General features: G+C 40.9%; 2 protein-coding genes across 3 annotated transcripts in view; one reads left to right on the top strand and one right to left on the bottom strand.

Annotated features, from left to right (window-relative positions):
* Positions 1 to 19,162, bottom strand: part of MGLL (monoglyceride lipase) — a 91,008-nt gene extending 71,846 nt beyond the window's left edge. The window contains exons 1-3 of one of the 2 annotated variants that reach the window (XM_090148222.1): positions 19,050 to 19,162; positions 18,134 to 18,279; positions 17,734 to 17,860 (exon numbers count right to left, since the gene is read on the bottom strand). In XM_090148222.1, the coding sequence (XP_090004348.1) occupies positions 17,734 to 17,752 (19 nt within the window). In that variant the 5' untranslated portion in view covers positions 17,753 to 17,860; positions 18,134 to 18,279; positions 19,050 to 19,162. The remainder of the gene's footprint in view (positions 1 to 17,733; positions 17,861 to 18,133; positions 18,280 to 19,049) is intronic. The other variant, XM_031607686.2, reaches the window with a different exon arrangement.
* Positions 1 to 27,398, top strand: part of KBTBD12 (kelch repeat and BTB domain containing 12) — a 38,320-nt gene that overhangs the window by 8,574 nt on the left and 2,348 nt on the right. Inside the window, exons 2-6 of the mRNA XM_031607722.2 lie at positions 2,218 to 2,314; positions 2,766 to 3,900; positions 4,844 to 5,114; positions 7,625 to 7,775; positions 17,992 to 18,189. Coding sequence (XP_031463582.1) covers positions 2,831 to 3,900; positions 4,844 to 5,114; positions 7,625 to 7,775; positions 17,992 to 18,189 — 1,690 coding nt within the window. The 5' untranslated portion in view covers positions 2,218 to 2,314; positions 2,766 to 2,830. The remainder of the gene's footprint in view (positions 1 to 2,217; positions 2,315 to 2,765; positions 3,901 to 4,843; positions 5,115 to 7,624; positions 7,776 to 17,991; positions 18,190 to 27,398) is intronic.

The raw sequence follows: 27,398 nt of genomic DNA, 5'->3' as shown, positions 1-27,398 counted from the left end.
GGATTTACAGAATCGTTTGGGATGGAAGAGACCTGTAAAGGCCATCTGGTCCAACTTGAGTGATGGGTATAGGCTATCTCCATCACTGCAGGAGGAAAGGAACAGACTCTTTAGAGGGTCTGTTGTGGTAGGATGAGGGGAAATGGTTTCAAATGAGAAGAGGGAAGATTTAGACTAGATATAAGGAAGGAGGTTTGTACTATAAGGATAGTGAGGCACAGGCTGCCCGGAGAGCTGGTGGGTGCCCTGTCAATGGAGACAGCCAAGGCCAGGCTGGTGGGGCTCTGAGCACCTGATGGAGCTGTGGGTTTCCCTGTTCATTGCAGGTGGGCTGGACCAGATGACTTTTAAGAGTCCCTTCTAATTGAAATGATTCTATGATTTTTATGATCACGTAACTAGTACTCAGAATGGTATGGGAACAGTCAACTGTGCTGTACTGCTCACACCTTAGAAAGAGATGGCTGTGAGCATTCGCTGTTGAATATCCAAATCACTTCTAAATGAGCACATGGAATTTGCAAATCTGCTGAACTGTGTAATCAAAGACAGTGTTACTCTTAAGAATGCTAAATTAATGGTGAAAGAAAACTTCAAGGTGGCCAGCAAAGGAAATGAAGTCATAACTCAGTTCTACACATGCTTCCTGATATGTATAAAAGTCTGGAAAAGATGGTGATGATTAATCATCTCACTTGTTCTTCACAATGGAAATGCACATTTTGTCCATTACAGAGAAGGTAGGGGATGTGTGAAGTTACGGCATCAAAAAGAGAAAGGAGGGAAGTTGATCATTTTGGAGAAAGAAGCTTGGTTATTTCAGATTGTTGAACTTGATTGAGGCCTTATTTGTAGTGAACACTTTCATCAAGCTGGAGAACAAGCAGCCCCGTGAATGGCAGTACAGCTTAGCTGCTTGAGATACGTGTACTCATAGCATGATCTTTCAGTCGTGGATTAGTTCCTTTATCAAAGCGCAGTGAAAACCAAACAGTATAAAGTAATAAAATAGCTAGAGGGGAAAACAACAATTGGTCATCTAATTACCACAAAGGATTAAGAAAAGAACATCTGTTTCAAAAAAGGCTTTTGTTGAATGTTAAGACTGTTCCATAGGCAGATGAAAAACTAAGACCTAAGGTTTCTTGAATTTCATTTTAGTGTAAAAGGAAAAAAAAAAACCTACGTTCAACATCACTTTATTTTTTGCGCAAAATTTATTATCTGTTATTGATTTTAGATATTACCGTAAGAGCTCAGAGCTTGGCCCACGTTCAGATTGTGAAATTAATATTCTGTCTTCCAAATTCATTTTTAAAAATCTGATAATAACCCAGATTCATGTCTCAGATGTGTTGCTTCTAGTTCCAAATTTAGAATATGGAAAGAATTGATAAAAATCAAGGAAATGTGAGTCTTCAAGCATGCCTAGCTTTTAATTTAGCACTCAAAGTGAAGAATCTATTTAATTTGCTAAAATAGAATGATGACCACTTCCAAAAACAACTGGACAGCTAAAAGAGTAGGACTGAAATTTACCATATAGCTGCAGTTATCCTCTTCCTCTTTGGAAATAACTGTAATATTTAAATTCTCTTGGTCTAATTCTGTAGAAAAATCAGATGTCAAAGAATTTCATATAATCGTTTTCTATGTTGATTCAGACTTCTTTAATGAACCAGACTATTTTATGCTTTCCAGATAAGAGAAAGCAAGCTCAATCTGTTGTACCAGATCCTGATACTGCAAATTTTAAGCTGGTGAGGAATGTTACTCATTTGAGTAGTCTCATTAAGCAATTCATACCATTCTACAAATGTGTTTCAAACATGGTTATATCATAGCTTTAGGACTTGTCTGGGCATCAGTGATTCATGGCATGATTCCTTAATGCATTTCTGCCACAGAACTGTCTCATTACCACATTAGAGGCAAAAACTGTGAGGGACTGATATCCCTCAAGTGATGGGTAGGCTTTATTCTCCTATTGACAGCTTTTCCACTGCACCTCACATTCTGGCTAATCTGAAAGCTCACGAGGTTCACTGGAGGGCCCTGAATCCTTCTACAGTTTGGCAGGGAACTGGGTTGCACCAGTGACTTTATTTCCCACTGCCTTGCAGGGGTGTAAATCTCTGTAAAAAATAATGAGAGAAGCAAGTCTGATGTTCTTTTTTTTTTTTTTTTTTTTTTTTTTTTTTTTTTGTCTTGTGAAAGTCTTGAAGTCCCTCTCTAGACAAAACTCCTAGTTTGAATGGATCTGTGAACACTGAAAAGGCACTGCTCCATCCCACTGCCCAACCTAAGGGAGAAGGTGAGAATACAGGGTATTTCAGCATTGAACTAATTTCCTTTGGGTGCACGTGAAAGGCAAAACTTGAATATCCCAGTGAGTTACAGCCCGACCTTGAGTTTATTAAAGTCAGTGGAGATCTTTCACTTGATTTTAATAAAAGAGGAAAAGGAAAAGAGGGAGAAGGTGGCTGGAAAAGATCATTTTGAAGGGAAATTTTCTTTGATTAATCACAAAACTCTTGGAGGTATTGAATATTAAATGGAATATTAATGATCATTTGGAGTGTTGATTATTTTTTCAAGTCCTGGAGATCTTCATCACGAGTTCTTAGCATAATTTTACATATTATTCATATATTACTAGTTTATGGCACCCTCTACAGAATGATTTATCTTTAGAAATGATCAGCAATATTAAAATTTGCCTAGTGATTTCTTCTTATTAAACCATATTACCCTTCTATCTCTAGAAACATTCTGGATGAAGACCTTGAATTCCAAGGAGATATAAAAAGAGAAAGTTTGGCAATTAAGCATGGATCATAGGACTGAGGAGAAAAGAAAGCAACGCCATAGCTTGACTTTACTGGAACAAGTAAAAAGAATGAAAGAATCATCAGAGATAGTTGATGTTGTGCTGGTTGCCGAAGGTGAGAAATTTCCCTGCCATAAGGTGGTACTAGCTGCCTTCAGTTCTTACTTCAAAGCCATGTTTACCTGTGGCTTGGTTGAATGCACTCAAAGAGAAGTGGTGCTGTATGACATCTCAGCAGAGAGTGTGTCTGTAATACTCAATTACATGTACAGCGCGGATTTGCACCTCACTAACCAGAACGTGCAGACTGTCGCTCTGGCTTCGTATTTCATGCAGATGGAAGATGTTTTCAGCTTGTGTCAAAAGTACATGATGGACCACATGGATGCTTCCAATTGCGTGGGCATCTACTACTTTGCAAACCACATTGGAGCAGAAGATTTATGCGATCAAGCGAAGAGGTACTTATATCAGCACTTTGCTGAGGTGAGCTTACAGGAAGAAATACTGGAGATTGAAGTCCAGCAGCTGTTGACTCTTATAAAATCAGATGATCTGAATGTTTCCAGGGAGGAAAGCATTCTGGACCTCGTCATTAGATGGGTGAATCACAGCAGAAAGTCGCGTGCAGAACATCTTATCAAGCTCTTGAAGGAAGTGAGACTGGTACTGGTCAGCCCTTCCTTTCTCATGGAAGCCCGCAAAAGGAACACAGTGATTCTGTGCAATTCAGAATGCAATGATATGTTTGAGGAAGCGTTGAAAAGCATCAAACTAGCCACCCACCCTTCTCTCAGCTTGCGATATGGCATGGAGACTACTGATCTCTTACTCTGCATCGGCAACAATTCGCTTGGCATTAGGTCAAGACATGGGAGCTATGCAGATGCCAGTTTTTGCTACGCTCCTGCAACACAAAAGACTTACTTCATTTCCTCTCCAAAGTATGGAGAGGGCTTAGGAAGTGTTTGCAGTGGTGTTGTCACTGAGAATAATGATATTATTGTGGCAGGAGAGGCAAGCGCCGCCAAAATGTCTAGACAAAAAAACAGGAACATTGAAATTTATAGGTGTGTACCCTGTCAAAAACTCCCTGATTATTTACAAATTTGAAGTCCAAAAAATGTTTCTGAGATCAAGAAAAGACCATTACACAAAGCGTTATTTACCTGAGAGCTGTCCCAGGGATTTCGGCTACTCTAATAGGTTTGTCACAATTGATCTTCACGGTACAAGGAATTATATATTTAAAACCAAATCCTTGTGCTTTTTCTCCTGAAAGAAGAAGGGTTTACCACAGTGGAATCTTTGTGTAAATAAGCTTGATTAGATCCTGCTTTGTTGTATGTGGATTCTATATTCTCCCAGTACAAAGCTCCACGTTTTACTAGGTCTGTTGAGGTCTGTTGTGGGGGTAAACGTGTCAAGTGAACAACCTAAGGAATCCAGTAGAGCAGAGGTAACAGTCTTATCTGAGAAATCCATTTTGATGCTCAGAGATGAAAAGATAGACTGATAATTTAAATCTCATTCTATTTTACTCAAGTCTTTTTCAGATGAGCCCATTTTAAAGACAGCCATAGCTTTTCTGGGTTAAAGTCAATAAAAAGTAACTTTTTTTTTTTTTCAAACACAGGTACCTGAATTTAAAGAAGTAAATCCCTAGAGGTCAGATAAAGTAGTAGCTCTATTTTCAGCTGTGCTGATCTGTTGCTCTTCCCACTAACTTCAGTGGGGAACAGTTACTGAACAGCACATGCAGGAAAAAAGGGACTCCTTACCTTGATAAGCGTCAAATACTTTGAAAGAATGCTTAAAATAGGGATCCCTAATACTAAAAATGCTTGATCTTGCAAACAATGAGGCCAATTGTATAAACTCTCAATGAAGGAGAAAGTTCCTCTTGTCATCGCATCACTGAATAAGCACTGAAGATGAAGGGGATAACACTGATAAACAATCATATGAGACCACACTGAACCATGGCATTTACAGCTCTGAATTTCCCTACAGATACCACCAGCGAGGAAATCAGTTTTGGCACAGCCTGTGCACCGCTCAGTTCCGTGAACTCTATGCACTGGGCACTGTCCATAATGATCTCTATGTGATTGGAGGGCAAATGAAAAGCAAAAATCAATATGTGGTCACAAACTGCATGGAGAAGTACTCCATGGAGCAAGGTACCTGGAGAACCACAGCACCTCTGCCAGTGCCATTAGCCTGCCATGCAGTGGTGACAATGAAGAACAAGCTCTATGTGCTGGGTGGCTGGACACCACAGGTTGAGAAAAGTGCCAATCGTGTTTCAGGAAAATGATTGCTTTTTATGTTGTGCAATTTTATGGTGCTGCTTGCATGGGAAAATAAATTGCTCACGTTGTTTGACATCTTTTCTAGGAAAGCCAAACAGAGTAAAGAGGAATAATATCCACATTAAGTCATCCTCTCTGAAAATACCAACTTCAAGAAAGGCAGTTCATTCCTGAAGACGTGCTCAGTGAGCAAGATTTTAAAAAGATTGTTTAAAAACAACAAGAAGAAGCAAACAAATAACACCCCCTCCCTATCACCCCCCCCACCAAAAAAACAAACAAACAAAAACAGCCAAAAACAAAACCAACACTTCCTTATATCCTGTCTAAATCTCCACTCGTTTAGTTTGAAGCCATTTCCCCTTGTCCTACCAAATGCCTATTTGGCATTTTTTTTTTGTCATTACAAACTGAAAAATTGATTAACTTCAGTCTTTCCTCTTCCTATACATTGCCCTTTTAATTTTGCTGACTATCAATAAGTAATGTTCTTTAAACAATATAGAGCTCCTTAACCGAGCCCTGTATTCATAAGCCATGTACCTATGTAAATTACAAGGCCAGACTTACATTTGAAATTTAAAGTTTCCCTCAGCATCTCAGGAAAATTTATTGGTTATCTAATGTTTATTTATTTGGTTTTTATCATATTTTAAATGAAAAGTTGAGGCATTCTCTGGAAAAGAGATTCCTGTAATCCACCCACTTTTTGTTTCAGTTGCATTGCTTGGCCGTATGATGTTCTAATAGGAGTTTTCAGTAGGGCCACAGATACCTTTTTCAGTATTATGAAATACACAGAATTATGCTACGAGGTGGTTATCAGGAACAGTGCTGTTCTCTCCAGTTGTTCCCAGTGTGAAAGATGCTTTTTAAGAGTTTAATTCATTCCTATTTTCTGCTCAGTGCAGCTTAGTTTTGGGCATTTAAGAAAAAATAAAAAACATGTATTTGACAGTGATACAGAGCACCTGTAATTGTTACTGCCAACTATAATATTTTCAGACTGTCATCACATCTCATTGGTTTGTGATCACTTGAAATATATTACTGTTTGAAGTGCTTGGATGAGATGTATTCAGCAAACAGGATTTCCAGCTCTTTGGATATTTAGAGTGCTGAAGTCCCCAAAGGAGACAACAGAAAGATCAGAGGGCCTTTCTCATACTAGAACAACACAGCAAGGACACCTTGCTGTTTAAAAAAGTAAATTATGAAAACAGGTTTAATGTAGAAACAATCTGTCCACTAGAAAAGAAAGAAAGAAAACTTGAACTGGAAGATATAACAGATAGAAATGTGGAAGTGAGATCCAGCTTTGTCTGTCTTAACAGATCTCCAGAACAGATTGAAAGGGGAGAATATAGTTTAGATGCACAAACTACAAACGCTAACCCAATGATAGCTTTAAAAAATCACAGGCACCTGGGAAATGCCTAAAATTCATACCTGACGATCAGCACGTGTACACTAACAGCATGTGAGTGTGAGTTCATACAAAGGCAGTCTGCAGATGAGCGGACTAATGCTAATTGTCTCAACGCTACAGCTTTGTAACAGAGCAAATTGTCACGTGTGTCACCGCAGAAATGGTGTAGGATGTGGGTTTAGAGCATGTCAGATGGTGTCTGCTCTGAAGTATATGCTCACTCTGTATTGAAAATACAGTTTACTTCTTTCTCAGTGAATAAATTGGTATTTCACACCTATCATGGAGAAAAATGTGTCCCTGGGCACTCTAATGGAGCAATCAAGAGGTTATATATTGCCTGTTCGTTTGACTTCTACTATCTTGTACATTATATCATAGAATCACAGCATCATTAAGGTTGGAAAAGACATCTAAAATCATCTAGTCCAACTGCCCTCTTACCACCAATACTGCCCACTAACTGTGTCCCACTAAGCCATTGCCATCAGTGCTAGAAATATATTTTTGGAGTGTAAAAGAACAAGTAAAGCAAGAACACGTAAACCAGCTTTACAAGTAAGCAAAGTAGTTCTCTCCTCTCCACATGAAAACTTTAATCCTGGCCAGTTTCAGAATTCTCACCACAAAGCCTACTGCATGCAGCCAAAGCATGCTGCGTATGGCCTGAATAACAATGAAAGTAGAAATTCAACCATTAGCAGGAGAAAAGATACAGCAACCTTTTCCCTCTATTATTAGTAGTACTTCATAGGAGCCTTGTAAAAGAAGGGGCCAGATTTGGGCCCATAAATGTATTGTTATTACTCAGATCCTTAGCTTTATTGCTACAGAATATAAATTCTCTGTTATTCATTTGCCTTCCCCAGCGTACTCCCAGCCACAATCAGGGCTGCTGTTAAACCGTCCTGCACGCGCATCACTTTGCAGCTGTAATTGATGTGTTTATGTTATTTATCTGCCCATCTGTCTGCTGTGATTAATTGCACGCAGGCATGCGCGGAGGGCTCCAAATGTTGTATTATTATATGGCTGTCATATTTCATACAGATGGATCTGCCTGACGATGAGCCGGATCGATTAAGTAACAGAATGTTTCAGTACGACCCAGGCCGAGACAAATGGACAGAGTGTGCACCAATGAAGTACTCCAAATACCGCTTCAGCACAGCCGTGGTCAACAGTGAGATTTATGTCTTGGGTAAGAGGAAAGAGATTTTTAACAGATAGCACCCTGACTTTGTCTTTTTTCCAGCAATTTGCTTCTGTGAAGAAAAATATCTCACCCTTTGCTATGTACTGTAGGACAAATGGATGGTATTTTTTGGGATCTATTTCTTCTCCACATCATTTCTTCCTTCCTTAATGCTTGAGGATTAAAATAAGTGAATGCTTATTGTTCTGAATTAACATAAGAAAGGTACTTTTTTTTTAAACTACTTTTCTTTGGACCGCTGGTTGGGAACTATAAATAATAATAACTTTTAAATGATGAGTAGAGAAGCCCTGACAGCATCATTTCACAGGTGAACAGTGGGAAGCTAACATGCCCCATGCCAAGAAGGAATGGCACAAGGAAATAAGAGAATTCGGATGTCCCAGACAAAACCAAAATGGTTTGTAGATTCTGATAAAATTCAGTGAATTGTTCTCTTCCACCTCTCTTCCACCCAACTCAATGCAGTGCATTTTTTTTGGAAAGCCTGAATCTCTCACTCTGTTATTTTTTAAATCAAACTCAGTTTTTTCATTTCAAAACAGAAGTTTGACCAAAAGTTTTAAGAGTTTTGTGAAAAAGTTCAGCAATCTCCTATCCCCAGATCTTTCATCCCAGAATAATTCTTGGCATGTCCCCAGTTCTGCGGTTCATCCATAACATGACTCTTCCCTAAAGCAATTCTTTATGGCCCCTCTGCCCAAGTTATTAGAAAGAACATCACCTGCTTTTAAACACTACTAAACAGTTCTGAAAAGCAATTCAAGAAGGGATTTTATGGAGGGAAAATGATGGTGAAAGGCAGGAAAGGGCAGCCAGAGAAAAAAAGACATTGTGGGCACTGGCAGTGATATGGGAAAAAAAGCTGAAGGGGCATTTTGGAGAGAGAGTAGGAGATACAAAGTTAAATAAGCAAGTAGGAAAAGAAGTGTAGATAGATGCATTGCTGGAAAGTGCTTGAAGAACAGAGAGAGAAGTTTGTGCAATTACTCCATAGGTGAGCTGTGGGTTGTTGATGTCCTTCCATGCTTCCAAGGTCAGCAGCATTGGAAATGAAGAAGGTAACAATCACATCAGTATCCTGAAATCCCTTCTGCTTCAAACTATGGCTTACAAGCTTATCAAAGTGAACGCAATGGATGCATGACTTATGAAATCAACACTATATAAGAAGCATTCTTGTTTTGGCTCAGTAACCAAAATCCTAATGTAATTCAAAGGAAGCATTTTGCAGTGGCTGTGTTTAAGAAAGGTGTCTGTTAAGTAGAAAGGGAAAATGGCATTAACACAGCATTTGCCTTTTAGAGAAACTTCTTTCTCTTAAGATTCTGGGAGATCAGGATCTTAAGAGACAGACAGACGCACAGGGACAAGCAGGAGAAAGGAAGAAGAGCAAGAATGGAAAAGAGAGCTTCACAAACAGAAAAATATTATTGTCAAAAGTTGACAATCTGTAAACTTCAGTATGCTCTTAAATAATGAGTTGAACATTCAGGCGCATAAGAAATGAGGAAGTTCCATCCTCTGTAAGGGTTAAATATACATATTTTTAGTATTCTCAGTGTTTGTTCTGTTAGAGCAATGTAAATCTGGGGTAACTCTCAAGGAGAAGATTTTTAGGAAGTTTGTGCAACTTTACCATTGTGTATGTGAACCTGCCTCTGTCTTGATGCCACGTCCCCTGCAAGGTGTGACTGCAGCAAACGCAGACACAAATGAGGTAACATCAGGCAGCACAAATGCAGAGAAAACATTTTGACATAGGTCTGGGCTGTTTTCACAAACTCCTGTTTGCCTATTTCCTCTTATTTTGTGAGGAAATAACAACTTGTGAGGGCTCTAATGTTAATAAATCTGTAAAATTTGGCTGACACTGACCAATGGAGTCAAAAGCTGTGAGAGGAAGACAAACTAATGTAAGCAGAGAGAACACCCCTGCTGTGGGTAATTGCATATGCCTTGTTTTCTTAGGAAATCAAATAATTTTGCAGCTCATTTTTTTTGAAAAATTGAAAAATAAACCTTACACGGAGCCAAAAATGTTTTCTCATCAAATTCTCCCCTTGGATATGCAGATTTGAATCCACATTTTCTCTTTTGGTGGAAGTGAACATTTTTCTCCTAAAGTTAAGAAGACAATGTGGATGGCAAATGCTAGCTGTCATAGTCTGAAAACTGTAGAGTAGTCTGAAAAATTTTCCAAGACCTCTAAAAATGATGAAGCATCTTCCCATAGAATTCTGTCTGGAAGATGTCACTGATACTGACATCTTATTCTGCTGCTATTGCACACAGTCTCTGCCCCAGATGTAAACTTGCATGGCAAAAACCTGGCACAGAAAAGTTTCAGTTCAAGGTTCATTCATGGTGACAAAGGCTTGCTAGCTTGTAAATCCTCAGACTGTTGTGCTGAGAAGTGGGTATAGTTTTCCTTTGGAAACTATTGCCATGGTATACCCAGCTGGGTATGTGTAGCACCAAAAGGAATACAGTGAAAGCATTCTAAATCTGGCTGATGTGGCACACTTCTGTGCCATTCAGGAGAAGATGGGAGTGGAAGGATTGAGGTTGGCACTGACAGACCAAAGAATACCAATTGCCATGAGGATGGTAAGACCATTGCAGGCTGTTCAAAGTTGTGAATCCCTCAGACATCACTGTGTCTTAATAGTGTTACACATCATAAGAATCTAAAGAGATGCTGCCAAGGGCAATTTGTTCAAAGAGATATGTTCTGAAGAGTATCACAGCCTGTAGATTGTCCTCATGTAGTGAGTTCAGAGACATATGTGCTCAGACATAATAGTTAAGCTTTTATTCTACACATCAGCAAGACTTTTGTAGACTTTCTACCCTCACCTTTTATACAGCTTCTCATTCAAAATGGGGATTTCTGATGGTGAAGTGTGTGCACAGAACCTGAACATCTAACAGGCTCCCACATAGCCCCAGTGTGTGGGACATTCATTGAAGGGACAGCTGAGAAGCATGCACCACTGCAAAACTTGCATTCCCACAAGCACTCCCCACTTCTCATGTAAGACTTGTTGTAATGCACAGCTTTTAGCTGGGTGCATAAAGTCATCCTGCAGGTAGACGTGAGTTAGGATAAAGAGGTAATGGCCTCAAGTTGCACCAAGAGGTTCAGGTTGGATATTAGGAAAAATTTCTTCTCAGAAAGAGTGGTATTGGCACAGGCTGCACAGGGAGTGATGGAGTCACCATCCCTGGAGGTGATTCAAGAACTGTGGAGATGTGGCACTGAGGGATGTGATTATGGGCATGGTGGGGGTGGGCTGGGGCTGGACGTGGTGATCTTGGTGGTCTTTTCCAACCTTAATGATTCTAAGATTCTGTGTCTTCTTTCAAGCAGATATTTTTAAATGATGTATGTTTGTCAGTTCTTTCAGGTAGGATCTCTGTTTTCCCATAAAGTTTGTACAGGTCTCAGCACATTCAGGATTAAGCATAAATAAAAAATCACCTCACAAAGCATTAATCCTCTCTAATATCTCTGATGTATGAATCCAAGTTCTATCATAAATGTGAAGCAAAAAGCATAGATGGAAGCTAGTTTTGAATGAGAAAAAGTGACAGCCTCCTTGATGTGAGTGTACTTTCTGCTGTGATCCATGCAGGTGTACACCTGTAGTAAGTAGTCTTTTGATTTCAATACTGTTGTGTTAGACTCATTTTGTTCTAACCACTCAGCATCTGATGCTTATCTATTGAAGTGTTACGTTTTGAAAAGTCCTGTTGGCACAGAACGTAAAGTACACAGTCACTGTCCAAAAACCCTTCCCAGCCTAATTGCCAGTGCCAGTGTGTAAAACCCTACTGATTTAATGGAATCATTCCAGAGTCACACTTCTGGGAGGAAAATGAGAAATTGATTAGAGTTTTTTTGTCTGAATAACAGCTCTGTGCAGGAATTTGTACCACGTGTCTTAATCAGCAGTCCTGCAATGTAATTGTTGTGTAATATTCCTAGAGAATCCTATGCTATTTATACAGCGTACATAAACCTCAAAAGAAAATGAACGGCATTTCCTAAGGCTTAAAATCCTTTCTCCTTTTCATCCCATTTGACTGTCTTAGCTCTTTCTCTCCATATTTTCCCAGGAACATAACTATATTCATTGGAAAGCCCAAGAAAGAGCAGTATTGTGTTCTTAATGACAGAGGCAATTGAGATACTTTTGGAAGAAAACCAGAGGGGAGGGCTCTATTTAAGGTCATGCATCTTAATCTCTTGCTTAAAAAAAATATCCTTTGCAGCTAAGACTCCGAAAACTCATTGCAGCCAATGGATAAATTAGCAAGATTTATCCAAATGAACCATTTGAATGCTGTATTCATTAGCTTATAATGAAACGCATTCTGCATAACTGCTGTCTCTGAAATACAGGTCACTGATAAAAATATTGAACCACCACGGCAGCCTTAACCATGTGTTGCTTTTACGTTATGTAATTCCTGCTTTAAAAATAAGAACATATAGAAGGACTTAAACGGGAAATCCTATTAGTGAAGATTTAGGAATCAAAGAATTTTTGTTTATCCTCTTTAGCCTGGCATCCCACCTATTTAAAACTTGTTTGGTGTTTTTTCCCCAAGTTCTTGCCAAGAGCTTCTCTTAAAAGTTTTAAGCAATTAAATGAAAGTCTCGGTCATAAAATACTTATTTGAATATGCATTTTGGGGTCTCCTTGGAAAGGAAAGCTTGTGTAGGAGGGAATGGAAGGAGACATTTTAGCTTTCAGGTTTGAGTATTAGCCATGAATTTGAATAACACCTTCTTGTAAAATAAATGTGCCTATTTTTAGATATGCTTTGGACTTCTGACAAGCAGCAGATTATGGGCCTGATTCTGCTCTGCTGTACCTGTGCCTCAGTCTCTGTGGTGCCTGTGTGCAGGAAGGGATGAAAAAGGCAAAATTTGATTTGATATAAGAGATCAGAAATGCTCCCCACTCACTTAAGAATTATTAAAGGAAACAAGCACAAGGCAGTATGGGAGAAAAGAAGGAGCTAAAACTGAAATGTTCTCTGTACTGAAGAAGACAATTGCCTGGTGGGTTTTTTTTTCAGCTATGCTTCTAATCAATCTTCTGCCCCTGTGCCTTTTACAAACTGCATTACGTCATCTGCTTTGCTCTGTGTTAGTAAAGAATGACAGCACTTCTCATCTCTGGAAGTGCCTGCCAGGAATGGCTTTATAGCTCCCTCATTTCTCCAGGAATCCAGTTACGCAGACTTGCTTCTTGAGAGAGTGAGCGAGCAATGGAAGCGCTGAGACTCTCAGCTTGAGTGCTGTTAACGAGTAATGAAGGGAAATGTTACATGAGAGATTCGCGCTATTAAGCCCATTGTGCGTTCCAGAGATCAATTTAATAGTGAATTATTTTACGGGAGGCAAAGGAGAGCATGAGTTTAGATTTCACTTGCGTGTTGGAGAATTACTCGTTTTTTTTTTTCCAATCAAGTCACAGAAACGATAGTAAGAAAAAATATTGCTCTGCATTATGATCTGAGTATTTAATTATATGGCAAAGAATCCCAGTAACAGTGCCCTGATCTCAATCACCCTGACCAGCCTCACCTGGGGCCTCCACCCACACCCTCTGCCCGTCGGTCCATGGGCACTATTTAAGCACAGGGCTGAGAAGTCATTAAATTTTCATCCTCTTCTTTTTGCCTGATGACTTCTGAGCTGTTGGTGGACCCTTTGCAGTTGCCTGCTTGTGCATCTATGCCCCAATGGTGAGCTCACTGTGTTGCCTGGGACAAGCTTCCCTTTGGGAGTAGCTCTGAATGTTTCTCTGATACGCTGCTGTCGCTGAGGGATGTGGGTCGTGCCTAATTTAAGCTGTCTGTAAGTAGGGGAACCAAATAAATTTTAATGTTCAGTTCCTAGCACCCAAACCCTAAGGGCAATGAGGCACTGGCAAAGGCTGCCCAGAGAAGTGGTGGGTGCCCTGACCCTGGGAACACCCAAGATCAGGCTGGATGGGTTCTTAGCACCTGATGGAACTGTAGGTGTCCCTGTTCATTGCAGGGGTATTGGATTAGATAGCCTTCAAGGGTACCTTCCAACTCAAACAATTCTATGCATGTTCATATATGAAGTACTGATTTACTTTGCATCTGCTGAACTTATTTTTGCTAGTGACTACCACCTCACAGCTCTTATAGGTGTTCTTCCTTATGCACTGAGAGGGTGTTCTGTTATTAGAAGTGATGTGATGCAAATTGTATTCAGCCTTCTCAAATGAGACTGGGGCAAGAAGGAGGCAGCTGACATTAAGCAAAGCAAAATTATCTGCCTTCAGCCGGCTACAGACAGTGTGTGGATACAGCAAGGCACAGGATGGTACTTCATTGAAATGCTGAGGATGTGCTAATCACATCACCTACCTCTGCTTTGCCTTCTTATATCAAAGGCTTGTCTTTTCTATCCTGATTTCTTTATAAAGATCATGTATATTTCCATATTATTTATTTTACTAACGGAGCTTCATGTTAAATTTAAAGTCTATTAGAACCACTTCTTACAGAGTGCCCTTGAAAGTATGTGTGGTTGCAGAATCATCCAAGCATGATATGGAAAGCACTCAAGCATTAATGGGTTTGGGAACACAAAGGTGACATCACTGGCTTTTTTTAGTCCTTCAGTGGCATCTGAAATATCTCCTAGGGAAAGCCAATAATGTAAAAAGCCTAATGTGTTGAAAGGGTGTATTTGTAACTGGTGGGTTGGGGAATGGCTGAGTTCTAGGATTAAATCCTCTTGTGTGATGAATGTGAAAATGACAGAAGTGTTTGAAACTCCTGGTGAGAAAACCACCTCTCCCTGCACAAAGGACGCATAATTGGGCTTTACATAGGGAACTAAGCCAGGTGGCATTGAATTCCCCTACTCTTTGACAAGAGGGATGTGTGTGGGTTACTGACCAACCCTCTCCAGCATCTAACACAGTCCTTACCCATGGAAATAGCAATTGCTGCCCTTCAGCACACCTGTTGGGGCTCCCAGGAGGTTGTGACCATGGCATGCAAATTGTAATGACCCTATTTATAGCTCTGTGTGGTTTACAGTACAATAATACAATTGCAAATACACAGAAATGACCCTTTCTTTACTATGTGCTGCTGGTGGGGCACTTAGAATCACTGAATCATTAAGGTTGAAAAAGACCTCTAAGATCATAAAGTTCAACCATCCACCTGCCACCAATATTGCCCTCTAAACCACGTCCCTCCGTGCCACATCGACATGTGTCTCAAACACCTCTGCTTGGCATAGTCTCTCCCAAATGATCTACAGCCCTGTGCCCTTCTACTGCTCTGCCTTGACCTCCTAGGGGCACCTCTGTTCTGCATAGAGGCCTCTATAGGAACAAAGCATCAACTCATTTGCTCAGCTTTTGCACTCAGAGAGCACAAAACAGACAACCTTCTTGATCTTAACTGCAATTCCGTATGTCTCTGCTTGCATTCCTAATGGTTTAATAAATCTCTGCAAAGAAGGCAATGGGACAGGATGAGTTCTGGGTTCTGTGAGTGGCTGAGCACAAAGTAGCACGAATTGCCTGACACAGCAAGCTTATTTTTTCTGCCAATTTCGAGTCTTGTGTGATGTACACATTGTAGGTGATGGATGGTTTGTTTAGTGAGATGCCTCCACTTGGTTCCAGATGTGATTTGATTTCACTTTGAGAAATTTTCTGGCTGATTTGTGTATTCATCCTTTTGGGAAGAGGCCTGAGAAGTTGGTCTCCATGGAGGAAAAAGTATTGTCATGCAGGAGCATTTCTGAACTACCGTATGTGGGAACAAGGCAAAGCAATGCTGGTAGAATCTAATATCCTTGCATTCCTTTGTTAGCAATATTCCAGTGTTAGCATTGTTTTAAAAGAGGAGATTGAAATTGTCTGTGAGTTTGATTTCTTGTTTTTCAGAATACCATTTTTTTAAAGCTTAAAAATTAGTCTTCCCTCTGATTTTCCTTCTCATTTTCTCTTTGCTGAGAACTTAGCTTTGCCTTTGTTGTAAATTGAACTTGAAATTGGATTTAACTGGAATGGCTGTTGAGAGTGAAAATAAGTTGGAGATATCTCATAGCTTCAGGACTGTCCGACTGCGACAGGATTAAATGAGGTCAAATTTAAATTGCCTAAATTATCCAATGAAGGTTTTGTAAATGTTTGAGAATGCGGTAGCTCTTAAACTTTTGAAAAGATCTCCAATAGGCAACTAAAGATTACTTCTCTAATAATTGTACAGGGAAAATGCTTGGGGCTCGTCCCCTGGGCTGGCAGCTGAGTGTCTTCATTAACTAGTAATGGTGGTGATTTTTTTGCAAAAGGCACCGACTGCGCTGTACCTCATTATTTCTTATTTCTGAAGCTGTCGTGCCCCACGGTTACTGAACTTGGCAATGGCAATGACAGTAAAAATACACTAAGAAATAAGCAAATAGCAACTAGGCTTATAGAAAATGTTCTGGGGGCATTTTAAGCACTGGCCTACATGAAATATTGAGGCAATCAAAAAAGCTATTCAGTTATTTGAGTCTGATATGCCACATGCATGCCTTAACTGGTACCATCCATTCCTCTGCACAGCACCCTTTTTCATTCCTCAAACGAAGACTATTCCTTATGGATACGTGCCTGTTCTTCAGTGCAGAACTCAAGTACCACTTGAGCAATTTTAAAAGAGCTTGGTAACCTGCAGCAGTCTCTTTGGCATAGCTGTCTCCTGAGCAGATTGAATCAGTCTATTGGGAGCTTTAATATTATTTGCTCCCAATGAAAACTCCCTTAACTATCTTTCTGCTGCGCTCCACAGACTGTTCTTGCCCTGGTATCAAGTTGCCCTATGCTCTGATTTTAAGAATACTACAGAATCAGAAAGTGGTAAGCTATCAACTAAATAGCTTTATCTAAAGTAGAAGTTATCTGAGTACTCCTTGAAGCTTTTCTTGATAAATTTAGAAGAATGGCATCCTGTCCCATCCAATGCCAGTTAATTCTTTGCTAACTTCTTTATTGAATTCTATGCTGAGCATTGGACAGGTGTCTTGAAACTTCCAACAAGGTTAGAAATGTTTTCCTGAGTGTTAGGGCTTTCAACTTACCAAGCTTTAGTAGTTAACTTTTTGCTGATAGCTGAACAAAGTAATTACCTACCAAATGGAGGCACTGACATTGGGTGTTGAGGTAACCATGATACGTACATAGAAGTGCTTGAGAAATTAAAAATTGAATCAAACACTGGAAGTTCAGCTGGAGGAAAACTTCAAGTTGAAGTTAATGGATGCTGAATTTAGTTCTCAGTTTGTTGCTCTCATGGGACATAAATTCAAGTAAGGATATTTATCTTGTCCTTACTTGAATCTAAAATACAGATCAGGAAAATGGTGGTGGCCAATTTGGAGTACTGTGATCAACAGTTACGTGTTCTCTTGCAAATATCTTCAGATAGTGCTGAAAAGATTGGAAGAGATAGTACAGTCTATATGAAGAGATAAATGGAACTCCATATGCAAATAAAATGTTGAGAACTAGGGGCTCATTTCTCTGATAGACCAGCTTAGCACAGGTTTGTAAAACTGGGATCTGTTTCAGTCCCACAAAAGGAATTAACCCTCCCCTAATTAACTCTAATTAACCCTCCAGCAGTGGAGCTTGTCACAAATAACTCAGTTGATACTCTGCATACAGTATGGTTTTCTCTCTTTTGCTTAAGAGATGGGTATAACCTTCCTTTCATTTAGGAAGACAAACCCAAATGACTGTTGGTTAGCAAGTGAAATTCATGTGCACTAACAGTAACTGGGAAATAATTTTGCATCCACTGCAACTTAATGATAAAGTCCAGCACACGAAACATAATCATGACAATTTATACCACAAATGAAGAAAACAAGACAAAATACCTTTGTGTTTTGAAGACATGTTTCTTGTCCTTCCTTTGTTACAAGCCCTCAGAAAGGATTGTGCCGGATTTCTGCAAGTAATGGGTTGTGTCCTGCTTTGAGTTCACTTTCTAGTGAACTCTCCCAGCTGCAAAATGAAAAGGAACAGGAGGTACATGAAGACATGTAAACAAAACAAAAAAAAAGATGCAACCAGCAATGTATTTTCCTGCAGAACCTGGGGCTGCTACATTTGACCTATGTGTCCTTTTTCCATAGGAGGAATTGGGTGCCTTGGCCGCGACAGGGGGCAGACACGGAAATGTCTTGATGCAGTGGAGATTTATAACCCTGATGGAGACTTCTGGAGGGACGGACCTCCTATGCCTTCCCCTCTCCTCTCCTTGCGAACAAACTCTACCTGTGCAGGCTGCGTGGAAGGCAAGCTGTACCTCTGCGGAGGGTTTCACGGAGCAGGTACTCAAATGAGTCTGAAATTCTTTGCCCAGTTGAAATCACTTTCCCTGTACGCAGGCTGAATAACCCTGTCGGTGGCACTGGCATGCCCTGGAACCACAGAGCTGAATGAGTCCTTTGGACTGCTGACTACTAATGTCAATATGCATTGTGTTCTGTTTGTCCTCTCGTGCTTTTTCCTTATCAAAGCACGAAAAATTAAGGATGTTTCTGATCAGCACTGAACCTTTTCAAAACTATGAACTCAGCAGAATTCTTCTGGATTTACATTCAGAGCCGTTAAGATCAGAATCTCAGTGTATGTTATAGATGTTAAAGAACTTGAGCGTATCTGTTGGAGACTAAGGCATTATTGATCTGTGGTAGCTGGCTCTATTTACTTACATGCTTTTCATTTTCAGTGCTGGAAAACCTTGTGCATTTAATCAGTAACCTAGGTTGGGAGCTGAGGTACTAAAATCCCAGATCTGCTGATTTCTAATCCCAGCATCACGACCACCTTTCTCCCTTCATTTTCCTAATGCTTAAATCCCAATATTGCTAAGCATTATATTCTAATTATAAATGCAGAGAGCCTCTCAACACATGCACACTTACTTACTTACTACTATGAAGCAGCTGCTACCCCTATTTCCTTTCTGAGTGATGGCAGAAAATGCAGATAATGCAGAAATGCATTATGCACTACTAATACATGTCGTGTCAGGCTCACTGCTGCCCAGGAATGTTCACGTGGTGTCACTGGGAGATGTGTCCTCCACATGATTACTGACTACGGCTGTGTTGGTTTTTAGTTGCATTACAAACTCTGTGGTTGCTCTATTTTTAAAGTGATTGCCACGTCTTAGTTCACAGCTCACCTCCCCTTTGTTTGCTGCTGCTTGAAGAGGCTGCTTCCTGAAAACAGTTGTACAGCAGCTCACTAACAGGCATGCATTTATGTCATCTCTGATGGAAATTCTGCAACCTCAGAACTGTTATGATTATGATGCATCATAGCATCATAATGTTTGCATTTCCATAGCAAACACAGTGTCATCATATCTGTCTTTTTCCTCAGCAGTGTAAGGAAAAAGCCTATTCAGTCGGTGGGTTTACATCTCAAAAGGCTGATCATCTTTTTGGAAAATGAAGCAATTTCATTCAAGATGACTAACAGATTAGTATGAAATTTTCTGAATAAGATAGCTTCAGAGCTATGAAAGTGCTCTTTACAGTACCACCATGTTCTGTCTCTGAGTTTCATGTTAAGAATGGTAGTTGTGGGAGAGGTGGGAAGTTTCCATGTGGGTTTCAAGCTGGCCATCTTCTGTATATATGTACAATGCCTGCTCTATGGGGTCCTGACTCCTGGCTGTGTTATTGTGGTCCATATTATGATTGTGCATTTGAGCTCCACTGCCCTAAAAGTATTATGTTTAGATTAGAAAGCAATAAGTTGGAGTTAGGAAATGTCAACTTTGCTGTTACCTGTGCAACCTGAGTTCTGACCCCCCTATGCATGCATTTTGTATGCCAGTGCAGAAATAGTGATTGTGGTGTTAGACACTGTGATGTCTTTTAACAAGGGAGCCAAAATGAGATTCTTACTGTTAGCTATAAATCTGATATATCCAAATGCCTGAGGAGCTGAGAGGAAGCTGTGCCTTAAAGATAGGCTTCTTATTGTGACCCTCAATTTATTGAAGGAAAAGGGTTGTTTAAATCTTCATAACAATAGCTTCTAGTTACTACCATCAAGGAGTAGATGTCTGGAGTCCATGTGCTGAACCTGAGGGTTATCTAGCTGGCTTCTTTCCCTGTCTCTCTGCATGCTGGAAGGTGTATTGTTCTTTAGGGGTGAAGGCTGCAGCAAGGGACAGAAGGTTATTACTGTTGTGTGGGAACTTGGAGAGTGGCTTGACTTTTTCACAATTACAGCTGCTCAGCAGATTCAGGATATTCCCAGAACAGCATGTGCTGCTGCTGCTGCTTCGGTAGCAGATAGGGTTATTTTAGAATGTGCTTGTTTGGTTTTAGTCTTTTGGGTTTCTTGGCATGCAACTTCAGTTTTTGTGAGGGATGCAACCAAGAGAGGATACTCCAATTTTACCAAACATTGTAATTTAGTTTCAACCAAGTGGAGTTCTTGGAACAAGCTGGAGGCACAGCTGTAGGCTCTGTTTGCTGCCTGCTGAACTCTAAAAGGCTGCTGTGAACACTTGAGTACAAGTGCTTCTCAAAAAAAAGCAAACAAGCCCAAGATACTGCTGTGCTGGAAAGTCTTTGCCAGTGTATATAAGCAGCTGTGTATAGGGACCCTCTATATACTGGATATCTGTCTACAACTCCCTCAATTTCCCTTTGCGTTCATTTAACCTCACTCTTAATCCAACAATGTAAAAGGTGGTCTAATAAGGATGTTATTCATCTTAATTTTACTTGTGTGTGGACCATGCTCTGTGTGCCTTCCTGTCTGAGCATAGACCTGAATGGTTAATTAGAGGCCGGAGATACGATACTCAAACACAACACTGAGAAATAGCTGCCAGGTGCCCAAAGGGTCTTAATTTTGGATGGAAAGACAAGATGCTGCCCTTTTGAGATTGTCCTGTATGACACTCCTTGAAGCTCTGTGATGGCAGGAATTGCATCCCACTTGTATTGCCTACCAAATCTTTGCTTGGAGGAGGAGTAGCACTAACAGCATCCCCAGGAGCAGAGGAAGAGAAAGCAGAAATTCAGACTTAGCTGGGGTGCCTACATGAAGACCTTAGTGACTCCCATGCAGCCTAGGGAGAAGCACAGACACTTCTAGAGGGACATTCATGTCCTTGCTGCTTTAAGTCTGCTCTGAAAGACCAGAAGGCAATTCAGAACCCTGAGAACCTCTTGTCTCTTAATGCTTCATGTTTTTATCAGGATGTGAGCAACTCAGAGTTGGCTTACCTAAGGCAAATTTGTTGGGATCCTGGCATTTATGATTAGATAGAACAAACCACTCTGAGACCTGTGTTGGAAACACCTAGAATCATTAAGATTGGAAAAGACCTCTAAGATCATCCAGTCCAACTGTCCACCTATCACCAATGTTGCCCACTGACCATGTCTCTCAGTGCCACATCTCCATGGTTCTTGATCACCCCAGGGATGGTGACCCCACGCTCCCTGGGCAGTCCATCCCTATGCCTGACCACTCTTTTGGAGAATAAGTTTTCCCAGCATCCAACTTCTGCTTGCTTTGAATTCAAATTCCAGTTCCCTGCTTTAGCCATACATCGTCCATAAGCCCATTGTTGATATAAATTGGTTCGTTTTCTACTAAAACCACTGTGACAAATAAGAACCAATAATCTGCACATCTCTGACACTCGACTCCAGCTCACGTAGCTGAGTGGCATGAGTGTTTGCCTGCCTTTTGTAAGCAATGTTGTAGCACTCTGCAAGAGATTCAGAAATGTTTAAAATCATTGGGTTTATCCACTGGTTTGTAGTTCTACAGAGTGAAAATGATAGTCACAGTATGAATATTCAGAAGGACCCAGTGTGCAGCAGCCAGCCAGCCTGCCACTAATTGCTAAAATATGTTGCTGCATTTGCTGCTGTAGCTATGGATTTTAAAGCAGCCTTTGCAGATTGAGCATACAGTGTTCTTGTTGACGCATCTTATTTCCTTTGACTTTACATAGCTCTAAAACCTGACACCTGCACAGGTTGGCAGCTATTAATGTGCAGCTGGGCATGGTGGGAGCAGACACATTAGTGCTCCTTGTTGGAGGAGGGGTGAGCAGCTCTGCAGGTAGGCAGGAAGCACTACACACAAATAAACGCCTGCCACGTTGTATTCTCTTTCCCTTTGACTGCTTCTAAATATTACAAATATTTTTTTTCGCGGTGAAAATAATGAAGGCAAGTGTGTGTTTGCTGGGATTGCTATCAGCTCATGGAGGCACATACTCACTGACATTGTGCTGTAGCCTCAAAGACATCTCACAGCATGTCTCTGGGGGCTGGGGCTGTGGGAACAATCGGCGGGGCTCTGTTTTCTTGATCATAGCTTTTGACTATAGATGCTGGTCCAACTGTCTGCCTCAGATTTGAACTAAATTCTATCATATTTAAACTTGATTGTAATTAGAATGCTGTTGTTTGTCTACACCCATGTGGCATCAGCTGGTGCGCAAAGCCAAGGGACAACCACCTCAATTCAAATAAGATGCTTTATAGGTCTGCTGGTTGTGGCTCATGCCACTTAAAACGCCTTGTGATTTTATCAGCCATTGCATTTGATGTGGAACTGCCTTTCTCTGAACTGGCTGTTCTGCCATCTTTCTCCAACACGGTTCATAGAGAAGATAACATTTGCTGCTTCCCTACTCTATATGTTAAAATTCTGTGTGGGGCCAGAGCAGCTCAGCCCAGATCTGCTATTTACTTATCACTGCTATCAAACAGTAATTCATTTTTTCACTCCAGGAGTATTACTGGCAGTGGGAGGAAAAGGGGAAGAGATGCCTCTGGACCAGGAGCACAAGAATCTCAATTTTGTCTGCAGCTGTTAGATAGGTGATATGGTAACAGCCTGCTAGCTGTGTAACTCTGATTCTACAAAAAAGAAAAAAAAAAAAAAGAAAAAAAAAGTATGCTTACCCCAGGTGTGCTTTCTGGCCTCTTCTTCCCTATTTACATAAATTGCAATCCATGTGCTGGAATAGCAGCAGCACTGCTTGCGGCAGTGCAGAGCCGGGTCGTAATTACTGTATTCCAGCTGAGCTAATGAGTTTGCATCTCCATGCCACCCTCTCCTGACAGTGGACTAGCTTAATAGTTATTTATTTTGACTAATCTCCCATAAAGGCTGTTCCCCTCAGCCTCATCCATTATGTGATTTAGATGGGGAATCGTCGTAATGCCTGTTTTTTCTTTTATTATAGTGGTTATGGTACATTACTGGAATCAAATTAAATCTAGACATTAAGAAGTCTGGCACAGTAAATACTAGACTTGTGAAGTTTGGGGGATGAGGGATTGGAAGGAAAGCTGTTTCTCCAGCACCTTCGCATGTTCCCAGCTAAATAAAGCAGAGGGGCAAACCCTGGGCTGCCGATCTGCAGCACTGCTTGCTTCCCTCGGTTAGAATTTACCAGGCAGTGATGAATAATTAAAGTTCTCCTGCCCACAGTTGTTACCATTTACATATGCATCCCCACCCATGAAATGGATTCGGGGTCCCTGTGTTTCGCTCAGCAAAGAAATCTGACACACCACTGCTGCTTCTCTATGGGTCTGCTCTGAAAAATGCCACTTGAATTCTGTCCGTTCTCTGAAGGGCTGCTCTGACACCTCTCCGGGGTGCTCCTTGCAGCCCTGTGCTCATTAGCTAGAATCTCACTGTGGTAAATAAGGCCAGTGCAGGTCAGGGAATCGCTGGTGAGCAGCACCTGCTTGTTTCAGATCTAAATTCAGCCCGCCGCCTGACCGTATTAGGAATTCGGTTGTGCTCCTTGCAAAGGCTCATTTATAGCTTATAAAGTGTTAATAAATGATTAATTGACATTTTAATGCATCTTAATTAATTGCTAAAGAGGTCAATAGGTTGTTTAGAAACATGGCTTACAGCCATGTATGACATCTTCCATTGTGTTCATAACTGCCTGTCATGCATACAGTCTAAACATGCTTTATATCACCGATTAATAATGTATTAGCCCATCACAAAGCATTTAGAAACAGTATCTCAATATAGTCAGAGGCCAGTGATTCTTATTCTGATCTCCCAGCTTTTATTCCCATGAATGGTGCATTGACTCCAGGAGCACTGATCCTGCTCTGCTGTGACCCGCCATCCTGCCCTCAGCACCAGCAGCATCCGTGCCCATAGGGCTGGAGGAGGCCTGGCCTACGAACAATAGATAACTGGAAAGAGTTCAAAAGCTGAAGCAGCTGGATCAATCCCAAGAAAATCAGTTGAAATAACTGAATCAGAAGCTCCTTCCTGTTGGCCATTCTTTATTTATTTTAATTTTAATAGATATTGATTCGTGAGGGAATGGGTGGATCACAGGTATGGTCAAGAAGAATTAGCAGAGGGAGAAGATAGAAGCCTTGTCTATGAGAGTGGGTGGCTTACCTTACTCCATGCGGGTGCTCGGAAAACAGTGAGCTGCCATAGCTGTAAATTCAGCTTTTGCCGTGTCTGGTGGGGAACGCTGCCTTGGAACTCGGCATCCTGAAGGCTGGCCAGCATGTTAAACAGCCGAGCCAAGTTCCCTCTCCTGTGTATTCTCTGCCTGCTTCTGCCCACAGGCACGGATGACGGATGTGTGTGACCCCCGTGGGTGTGAGCGAGGCTGGTGGAGTTGGGGGCAGCTCACAGGCTCAGATGGGATTGGAGGCCACAGACTTGATGAACTTACTCTTTTTCCTTCTGCACATCAGGAACCAGTACATCTGGAGATAATGATCTAAATGCACTTTCTTCCCATTGTGACACAAATGTGAATTCCCAAGTCACCTAACTCTACATCATGTAATTATGAAAGCAGCTATTAGTGGCGAGGAAGATAAGTAGCAGAGGCTAATCCCACGTGTTTAAAATCACCGTCTGCTCTCTGGTGCAGATAATGGCATGCAAAACCAGTTAGGAACTAGCACTGGAGGCCGAGCTGCTTCAGGGCAGCTCTGGAGTGGCTGCTGGGTGATGAGGACCTGGGAATCTTTTGGAAGAGCACCCTGAGTATGTGGCTTTGGGGACTGACAGGCACCTTGTGATGTTCAAGTGCTTTTTCCATGGAAAGCATGTTAGAGAACTGTGCTGATGGGAAAAGGTTCTGAGACAACCTGAGAAGTGCCAGGACTGACATCAGCAGGAGCTCACAAAAGCAGTCTGGGTGAGGATGTTTCAGGGCAGATCTTATGGACAAGGGCAGATGTGACACCAAGACTACTTCAGGCTGGATATTAAGAAGAATTTCTTCTCAAAAAAGAGTAGTGATGCACTGGCACAGGCTGCCCAGGGAGTGGTGGAGGCACTGTCCCTGGAGGTGTTCAATAACCATGGAGATGTGGCACTGAGGGACGTAGCCAGTAGGTATGGTGGGGGTGGGTGGATGGTTAGGGTGATCTTTTCCAGCCTTGGTGATTCTGTGATTCTATGATACACCCCTATTACTCAGTGTGGTTCCGTGCTGAGGTACCTGGTCCTGCTTTGAATAAACTTCCTTATGTACATACAGCAATGGCTATCCCATGACTAGGATACAGGTGTGCTTGTCCAAAGCTAGTTTGGTTATCTATGCCCTGCACTGATGTGTGCAGAAGCACCATACCTTATGGAACATGCTCTCAGTATTTCCTTAATTTTTCTCCATAAAATGAATGCTCATAGAATGATTGATGTCAGCAGGCTCTTGTAAGGAGGAATTAAAACTTGACCACATTTCAGCAAACTTGCTATAGGTTTAATTCCAGTGAACTAAAATTCAGCATGATTTTGAGTTCAGTGCTCTGGACACCAAACAGTCTATAGGGTAAATTTCTTGGTATTGACTTACCAAAATAATAGCTGTGTGGTTGATAGTCCTCTATGAGCGATAGATTTTTCTGCCTGTTAAGCATGTTGCTTAATTCTTCTATGTCTATCTCTTTAATACTTCTCCATCCTTAAACAATTCTATCAAATATTCAGTTCCTAACAGGAAAGATACAAAAAAACCCAACAACCCAGAGCTGTATTAGTAGTATACTCTGAAGAAAAGATGCTCCTCCTCTCTGAATTGAGTGAAGTTTGGGAAAAAAAAAAAAAAAAAAAAAAGGCAGATCAAATATTTATAACATTGCCTGCAGTCATTGTGTGGGTCTTTCTGAGTATGGTCCATCCTGATTTACTTATTCCTTATTCAAATGACATGAGAAAGGAGAAAGCACACGACATAAAATAAAGTCAGGCCATACCAAAATATAAAACATCCTTTGTAGAGAGAAAACAGCCTTTTCCTTCCCCAAATAGGAAAAAGCCATATTGCTATAAGTGCTGTTATACTTTTTTGAAAGCATTAGGCTTAGGTTTGTACGACCGGAATGATTCTCATATGAAGGAGTTTAATGCTGAAAAGCATACTGTAAAAGAAGATTCTTAACAATTTTCATCTTCTTGTGATTAAACAATAATGTGCAGAAAAATACAGCCTCATTTCATAGGAAGAAAAGATTGAAAGCACTTGGAAGGGAATGAAATCCCTTCCTTAGGTAAGGCGGCTGCCTGATAAGTGATGCAGAATGGTGCAATGTGTGACAGGGAATTGTGGGGTGGCTTTTTAAAAGGATAATCCATGTAATACAGCCTATTTCTTTTTGTAGCTGTCTTTATCTCCTTTAAATAAAATTGGCTGCAAAGCTATTGCCTTAGAAGCAAACAAACACAAATAAGATAAACAGATGAGGCAGAATGTGAGATTCTTTGTATCTGGGTAAATTTTAAGCAGTTTATTGGGATTAAAATACAAATCCAACATTACGGTCTGGAATCAATGGTGACCAACTTCTGGAATTGATGACAAAAATTACCTTTCCTCTGTCCATACAAAGGGAGTTTGGGAGGGGAGAAGGAAAGGGGTCAAAGTTGAGGTGTTTTAGCCCATTTCTCATCTGAAAAAGAAAGGGTGTGTGTCATAATTTGAAGCATAACGATATTGTGAGCAGTGCTTTTCCTCACATGAACCTTCTTGCCCAAAGGGTGCTGCTTCCTTTCATACGAAACAAGACAAGACTGGAGAAGTGATTGCTTCCTTTATTCCAGCACCGTAACCTTTTTATCTCCCAGGGGTTAAGAGCAAGCCAACAGTCCACATGTTGGAAAGCAGAATTTGCGGAGGGGAACAAAACCAGCTACATTATCCCACAAAAAAGGGAAACAAGGGACATTAAAGGTTGTGAGTCGCCAGGGTCAGGAAAAGCACAGCGAGGCTTGCAGGGAAGGGCAGCTGAGTTTGCCTTTGATGTTTTAATTATGATTTTCTCTGTAGTGTCACAGTCACCCAGAAGGTTTCAGACACTTCCACTGTTTGATTTCTTTTCCTCCTGTTGTCTCATTTTTGTCATGATATATGCCAAAGAAAATCCAGGCGTACAAATTTATTGCATAAAGGAGATGATCTAATAATAAATCCAGGGACCGGAGCCTCCTGTGTCACAGCCCAGGTCTGTTTGTCTTCAGAACTGCATCTTAGGAA

This window comes from Phasianus colchicus, chromosome 11 (assembly GCF_987193195.1).
Source record: "Phasianus colchicus chromosome 11, bPhaCol1.hap1.1, whole genome shotgun sequence".
Lineage (NCBI taxonomy): Eukaryota > Metazoa > Chordata > Aves > Galliformes > Phasianidae > Phasianus > Phasianus colchicus.
The sequence above is the reverse complement of the archived record's forward strand: the minus strand, read 5'-3'. Positions and strand labels throughout refer to the sequence as shown.